This window comes from Oryza brachyantha, chromosome 2 (assembly GCF_000231095.2).
Source record: "Oryza brachyantha chromosome 2, ObraRS2, whole genome shotgun sequence".
NCBI classification, from domain to species: domain Eukaryota; kingdom Viridiplantae; phylum Streptophyta; class Magnoliopsida; order Poales; family Poaceae; genus Oryza; species Oryza brachyantha.
In genome coordinates this window covers 12,837,176-12,845,232 of record NC_023164.2, presented here as the reverse complement: position 1 = coordinate 12,845,232, position 8,057 = coordinate 12,837,176, and the positions used below count along the sequence as shown (strand labels likewise).

The 8,057-nt window shown below is 43.9% G+C and overlaps 1 protein-coding gene across 1 annotated transcript; it reads right to left on the bottom strand.

The window, feature by feature from the left end:
• Positions 1 to 828: 828 nt before the first annotated feature.
• On the bottom strand, positions 829 to 2,394 carry LOC107303427 (phenolic glucoside malonyltransferase 2-like). Its single transcript, XM_040521010.1, has one exon. The coding sequence runs from the start codon at positions 2,384 to 2,386 to the stop codon at positions 986 to 988; it is 1,401 nt and encodes a 466-aa protein (XP_040376944.1). The 5' UTR covers positions 2,387 to 2,394; the 3' UTR covers positions 829 to 985.
• Between the last annotated feature and the right edge of the window lie 5,663 nt (positions 2,395 to 8,057).

Here is an 8,057-nt window from a genome sequence, read left to right as displayed (position 1 = left end):
GGCAGCGGTTGTCGGCGAGGACAGGTTGGCGGTGGCGTGGCAACAGCGACGGCGCCGTGACGGCCGGCGACGGCGGTGGAACGGCGCAAGGGCGTGGCGACGACGCCGGGATTGGGGAGCGGCGGCCGAAGGAGAGGAACGGCGTGCTCACCAGCAGTGTAGATGGCGACGACGAGTCGGCGTCGACGGGGAATAGGAGGTGATGGTCGACGGCGAGGGAGAACGGCAGCGGACAGCGAGATTGATGGTTGCGAGGGTGACGGCGGTAGCGGCGGCTCAGGTGCAGTGGAAACTGATGGCGGTGGTGTGGGGGAGGGGTTAAATAGGGGAATGATGGGGTCGCCGGTTAGGAAAGGGTGGGGAGACAAGGAAAGTGGGGATTTTAGGCACGGTTAGTGGCGCGATTGGCGGCGGTGACGCCGGGGCCGAGTCAGAGGGGGGAGAGGCAGGGCTGACGGGTGGGGCTCACCCATCAGTGGCTCGAGGGAGGGGCGTGGGCGCGCGGGCGAGCAGGCGGGCTGGCGAGCGGAACAAGCGGCCCAGTCCGGGGAGGCGGGCGGGCGCGTGGGAGGGAGGGGAGGCAGGCCGTGGCAAGGCCGGCCCGAGGGGAAGGAGAGGGAGAGGATTTGGGCCACGGCTCAAATCGAAAAAAAAGGAAAAATGATGGAAAAAGAGAGAAAAAGAGGGAAATCTTGCTTTGCCAATTTTTGAATTAATTTTTGGGGCAAGTTTTTATACTTTGCAATTCATCTTTAAATCCCGTTAATGTTTCACTGTTCGCGAGATATTTTAGAATATTCCGGCAAACTTTGATTTAATTAAATTAATTCTTTAGAGTGGATTTTTTTGAGTTAATTAAGCCAATTATTATTTAATAATTTTTTTATTGATTTTGGCTTGAGATACAAACCTAGGGTGTGACAGGCCCCAACCTTGTGTCCTGCATCCACCACTGTTTAAGTTGTTGAATACCGGAATGGTGATGCTAGATGACGTCATTTTGTCGCGAGGGCGCGAGGCACGCGATGACGTGGTCGAAGCACCTCCGGAAGCTGTCCATGCCATCTGGCGGCAGGGCGATGCCCACCTCGATGCTGTCGGAGCCGCCACGGCCCTCCGCCACCGACATCGCGCCGGTCCTCGCCACGGATACGATCTCCACCTTCGCCGGCTTCCCGAACCCAAAGTCCACGCCGTACACGCGGAACCTCGGTGATCCGGCCACCGTGAAGGGCGCACCGTTCCTGCACGCCTCGACGATGCGCTCCGGCCACCCCTCCCAGTACCCGGGCTCGCGGCGCACCGCCTCGTCCACGGCGACGGCCACCGCGGAGCAAGCCGTGAAGAGGCCGTCGGTCACGGTGGCGATTGCCGCGCCGTTCTTGGGCATGGAGGCGCGGCATGGGCCCAAGCAGTTGCCGAAGTACCTGCTGGGGACGCGTGGCTCGAGCCGTCCCCGGTGGTCGGTGAGGAAGAGGAAGTAGGCGTGGCCGCCGTTAGGAGGATCTGGTTCTCCGGTGGCTTGCGTAGCGCGGAGGTGGCACATCCACATGACGCCGTACGCCGCGACGGTGGAGGTGCAACGAGGCGGCGGCACGCCCCGGCGTGCCGCCTCACCGGTGACGATGTCCTTGATGCTCTGCAGGTGCTCCTTGGACAGGGTGTACGTCGCAATGAGCCTCTCGATGGCGTCGGTCGGATTGAACCTTTTCTTGACGGCTCGATCAATTGGTCTGGCGAACACGTCGTGGAGGTCCTTGCGGTCAATAATGAAGCTGCGGTCGATGACGGGCGGTTCCGGCGAGACCTCCGCGGCGGCGCAGGCGGCGGCCCAGGTGTGGAGGAAGTGCGTCGAGCTGGTGCCGTCGCAGGCGGCGTGGTGCATGGTGATGCCGAGAGCAAGGCCGGCGGGAGCGGGCAGTAGAATGGTCGCCTGTACCGCGAGAACCGCCCCTCCCTCCGGCAGCGCCGGCACGAGCGGCACAATCTTGGCAACCTCCCTCTCGACATCAGTGGCTAGCTCCTCGATGCTGACGCCGTCCTGCTCGGCAACCGTAAAGGCGACGCCGTCGCCCGGCTGGGAGAAGAGCTCGTACCGGTTGGTCTCGCCAGGCTTGAGGCGGATGCGGCCAGCGAGCGGGTAGAAGGTGCCGAGCGCCTGAGACAGCGAGTCGGCTAGCTTGGACAGCATGCCGTCCACGCCGTCGGCGCCTGAGACGGAGACCAGACGGTAGAAGAAGACGCGCTCGACGGGCTTGGCGTGGAGCCACGTGGCGTCCAGAAAGGTGAGGGGCACAGCACGGTCTTCTGAGAGCGCGGACGCCGGCGGCGTGACGTGCTCCGTTCGGAGGACGCGGACACCGCCATGAGGAGGTGGAGCTGCCATTGCCGTCGTCTGAGGTGCGAGAGGCCGATTGTAGTGTTGTTCGTTTACTTATAGCCATAGCACGGATGGAATTCTTTTTATTTTTTTACGTTCACTCGTTTTATTATTTGTCATAGCAAATTGGTATTACACTGTTTTATATTGTTTTATATTATAAGATATTTTACTCTTTACTAAATTTATATAAATATCAATAAATATGTACAGATATAAAATATGTTCATTGATTTATAAATGATTTTAGGTACAGCAAAACATCTTACTACCTTCGTCCTAAATTGATAATCATATAAGTGAAAAAAATAAATCTTAAATTGATCATCAAAGTCTATTATGCATTAGTTGGAATGCGAATAACTTTTCGATTCACACGCAATGCTGACATGTATTCATACAATCGGCTTTTATATGATTTGCATAAGTCTTTTGAATGTATACATGCACCTTAGGATTTGTCGCTCTCTAACTTTTATTGCTGATTAAATATATTCTTGATCTTTGTATGCAGACCTTATATGACGATTAGTTTGGGATAGAGAAACTATAATATAAAATGAAGAGAGTAAGATTAATAAAGACGTCATATATCGTCTCATAAACATTAAAACAAAACAAAAGTTAGATTCAAACTTGTCGAAACAAATAAACGGCTCATACATCTATAAATAGTGTGAAACGTTGACCGTTATATTTCTTACTCGAGTAAATTTTAGGAAACACTATGAATTATTATTAAAGTTGCAGAAAATTACAGATATATAGTTTAACGATAAAAGCCCAGGTATTATTGTGTTAACGTTTCACGAAATCCAACCATTGTGCATGTAGAGTATGCATTTAGTTAAAAATTTTATCTTATAAAATATCTACAAATTAAATTTTGGTGCTATTTTAATTTTAATTTTTGTTCAACTTTTTGGTATTTGAATATTGTTTTAGATATGCTAAATTTACGTGAGATTTCAATAAATTAGAGTTTTATGTAAACCCTTCGATGATGAAATCTGTGGTTATCTGGAAGGATGTATAGAATACCGTGTTTCTAGGTAGCTTTGATCATCAATGAATGATATGTTGATGTACTTATCAATAATGGTAAAAGAGTGTTACATATATATATATATAGATATATATATATATATCTAATTTTTTGAAAAAATTTAGGGGTCATTTGCTCAAATGTTGTTACACTCTAACATGGAGTACGTGTCCTTAGTAGGCGTCGCCCTTGGCTTCTTCGCTGAGCCATGCTCTACGCGTGAAGGGGCGAGGTTTCAGCACGCCATGTAATTACCGGAGACACTTATATTGGATTAGATATATATATGTACAACTAGCGAATAGGGTTAAGGTTTTTCTCGCACAGTATACATTAACTAACTAGCATGTAGTTACCGTCTTCCCAATAATCTTTATTTCAAATGTGTTAAGTTTATAGTACATACATACGTTAAAAAGTAACTCACGTGATGTACATATGTACATAGCCATGGACTCACGGTTCTGTCCATGCACTAAAATTATCACTAAGTCACTCACATATATAATTATCACTAAGTCACTAACATAGACAAATATAATTACCACTAAGTCACTCACATATATATAACATACACATATACAATTCATCACAACCCTAATATTATCGCTAAGTCACTCGCATATATAATTATAACTAAGTCACAACCCTAAAATTCACTAAGTCATCGTTAACTCACATATATGTATTTATCACTAAGTCACTATGGCACAACCCTAAAATTCATCGATAGTGTGGAAAATCATCACAAAAATTTATCAAAAAACTGCATAAAAATAACCATCTCATTCCATTGCAATTAACTATATATCAATTGCACAAAAGTTCTTCACGAAATTGCAAAAAGAACATCACAAAGTTGCCGGGACTGACCACTTTAATTGAGACAGTTCTTGAATTAACTAGACAAGCGTTCTGTTTATTGTCTATTATATGTGCAATCAAGAGCCGATAATTAAGACTCACGACAGATACAGACTTATATGTATTATCTAATCTTAACAAAAACAAACTCTATCTTTCTTTTTCGTAATAAGACATTTAAAAAAATAAAACTATTATTTACATGTACTAGTTTCCATATGGACTCTATCTTTTTCCCGAATCATCTTTACCTGATTTTCATCCCAATCGGACTCCTCCTTTTGTCCGATTTGTCTATCACATGGACTCAACGCCCAATCTAATTTAATCTTTAACCCGATTCATCTATCACTCCGATTCATCTGTCAATCTGATTCGGCCTTAAATTTGTAAGTCTGCCATTAATGGCTAAAAATTCAATTTTTGTTGCTAACACCGTTACAAATGGGAGGATTTATACTAGTGACTAGTTAAAATAAAATACAGTTAACCATCGTCCAGATGTCACAAACAAGCCTCTTATATCACGAGACACATGTTTTTATTTTTCTGTACATAAAGTATCCATATAAATTCCTGAAAATCCTTAAACCATCAGTCCACATATATCATGGAGCATCGTACGTTTTTCATATGCTGTTATGCATCATGCTGGTTGGCGTGGACAACAACAATCCACCAGCAAGTGAGTGGACAACAGCATTCCACCAGCACATGCTACAACTCCAGCTATAGTCTGCTGCCCTTTTCTCATCGTCTATTGGAACACCGTTAAAACCATCACAATTCTCACGTACAGGCAGGTCATATCGATCAATTAATTAGACAGCCATACAGCAACCGCAATGATAAATCCATCCACCTTCGTAAAATCCCAGAAAAATCCAACAGAAAGGTAAAGGGTTTGTTGCACACGGACACACTCTGGTTGTTGGCCACAGGAATATTAATTCATTTTTCATTAGTTTGGTGCTAACAATCATGCATGCACAAACTAATAGTAACACATGTTCAAAGGCGCACCAGCAACAAAATAGGAATTAATTTTCAGAAAGTTTGATCCAAATTAGAATACCTAAAGCCTGCTGGGATTTGAGGCCTCCCATTGTTCTGTATTGGAGTGGCACCAAAAAATATGGTAATTAGCTAGTAGACACATTGACCATTATTTTATTAATTTTAGAGTCAAAAATTTTAAAAAAGACGAGATTGCCCTCAGTGGCCGGGTCGTCGCCGCCCTCGCCTCAGCTGGGTCGCCGCCATCGCTACCTGCTCAGTCGCCCTGTAGGCTAGGGTTCGGGTGTGGTGCGATGCCGAGACCGACAGGGTCTGGTTTGACCGGACCTAGTCAACATAACGGGTTAGCCACCGAGGGTAATCTCGTCATTTTTAAAATTTTTTACTCTGAAATTAATAAAATAATGATCGGAGTGTCTACCAGCTAATTACCATATTTTTATGGTGTCCTGCCGTAATTTTGTAATCTTATGATGTCCACCGGCTAATTAAGTGTTTTTTCGATGTCCTGTAGTAAACTTGGCCCTCGACGAATGAGGGGTACAATTAATGATGATAATTTCAATTCTCTCTACACTACCAGAAAAATGGACCTTCCCTTGTGGACACAAACTCTCAAGGGTCCCTCGAATGATCATTTACGAAGTATTGATTTTTATTGACATATTTTACTATTTCGTAAAGAACTTGTCTTCATGAAAAATGTATATTTATGGTAGTGGATAAAAAGACAAAAAGGGTAATTCTTTTACTTATTAAAGAAAAAACCAAATGACATATTTGTAAATAAAAAATAATTTATAAATAAAACTTTTATATACGTTTTCTTAGCAATCAAAATGTAAAGTATTGAAAATAAACTACGATGAAGGAACCTCAAAATCAACCCTATATTTAAGATTGAAAATTTAATGTTTGGCATATAAACATAAGGAAAATAAAAAAAGATGGGGTGATATAATTCAGGGAGCTTCACAGATGTCTACCTCCTTGAGCGTGTGTTGAAAAGGTCGTGCTTGTTGGGCCATGGACTACGTGACTGTGTTGTACATACCACTACATAGTGGTATACATATGCATGTGTCTTTTATATAATTGAAAAAAAGTAAAAATGTATCTTATAAGATTATTGATGTTTGTGTATGAGATGTCTACATCAATTGCTGCTAGCAAAATATGTTTTAGTTTGCTAATCAATAATGGTCTTTTTCTTATGTAAGACTGGATAGTGGGGCAATATTGATGTTGGACTAGTATTCAAGGGGGTGGTCGTTCACCTAAATAGCATATTTGTAAAATAAAAAATAATTTATAAATAAAACTTTTAGTATGTATTCTTAGTAATCTAGAAGCCAAGGCTGAAAATTAAACTATAGTAAAAACCCTAAAATCAACTATAAATTTAAGATCGAAAATTTAAATTTTAGTCAATAAGTATAAGTAGAAGCGAAAAGATAAGGTACCCGACAATTTTTTTACAATATTGGAGGGAGGTCAAGTTTACATGGGTCGGTATCTGCTCGACTACTATGGAGAAGAGGGTGATGATTTGAGTTCGCCATAGGGTTTTTCTATTTTTTTAGAAATAAAAATGCTCGTATATATCTATAGTAACACAGGAGAGTGAGATGTCTCTCGAGGCTAGAAAAGAGAAACAATAAAAATTGACGGGTCTTGCTTGAGTGGTAGTACCAACAACACGTTAACAGACAAAAGTATCAGAAGGAGATGACACTGAGGTTGGACTAAGCAAATACTCTCTTAGAGCATCTCAACAGTCTCTCGATTTTTTTCTTTATTTGTCTATTTAGCCAACTAGTCAAAAAAAAATCCTCTTCATATTAACTACACACTCTAACAACATCTCTATTTACAACTATCTATATGTTCAGACAAAGGCAGCATGTGTAGGCCCGTGCTTAAGGCCCACAATTAGCAAGACAATTTTGGATAGCCAAATTTGGCAAGTGGGAGGGCAGTTTGGCAGCCGATGGCAAGTGTCACGTACAGAGTTTTTTCCTAGCCTAAAAATAATTAAATAATACATTAAAAATAATTTGTTAATTAAAGTTCAAGAGAAAACCCTGTATAAATTAATTAAATAAATTGGATGCTTTTTAGATATTTTAAAATTTCCCAAAAGTATTTTAAATTATTAATAGGATTTAAATTTGAATTTCAGAAAATAAAATTTGCCTAAATAAACAAAATAAAAATCTGTAAAATTGGAGGTAATTTATTTTTTCCTATCTCCTTTTTCCTTCCTACCTTTTTCCTTTCCTTTTTTCCTTTTTTTCTTTTCCTTTTCCCTTTTTCTCTTTTTCTTTTTCTCTTTTCCTTTGTTCCCCTCCCAGCCAGTAGGTCGGCCCAATCCTCCCCCCCCCCCCCCCCCCTCTCTCCAGCCAGCCCTCTCCTTTCCCCTCCCTTCCTCTCTCTCCTGCTCCAGGCCGAGCCAAAGGCCGGTCCACAGCCACCCCACGCGTGCACGAAGTCCACTACACCTCCTCCTCCACCAGGACGCCGACAGGTGGGCCCCCACCTGTCGGAATCGTCCCCAACCTCTGCCCGCATCCTCTAGCCTCACCCGCGCTCGGCGACCTCGCGTCGCGCCGCCGCGTCGCATCGGCCGCGCCTCATCCCGCACGTCGCCGCCCAGCATGGCGAGCGCCGCCGCATTCCCACGCTGGTCGCCGCCTCGCGCTCGCCGTTGCGCCTGTGCCTGCGCCACGCTGCGCTGCCATGTTCCCGCCG

Bases quoted from the DNA above. Each gene is read 5' to 3' on its own strand.
- LOC107303427 (XM_040521010.1), bottom strand. From the start codon at position 2,386: ATGGCAGCTCCACCTCCTCATGGCGGTGTCCGCGTCCTCCGAACGGAG.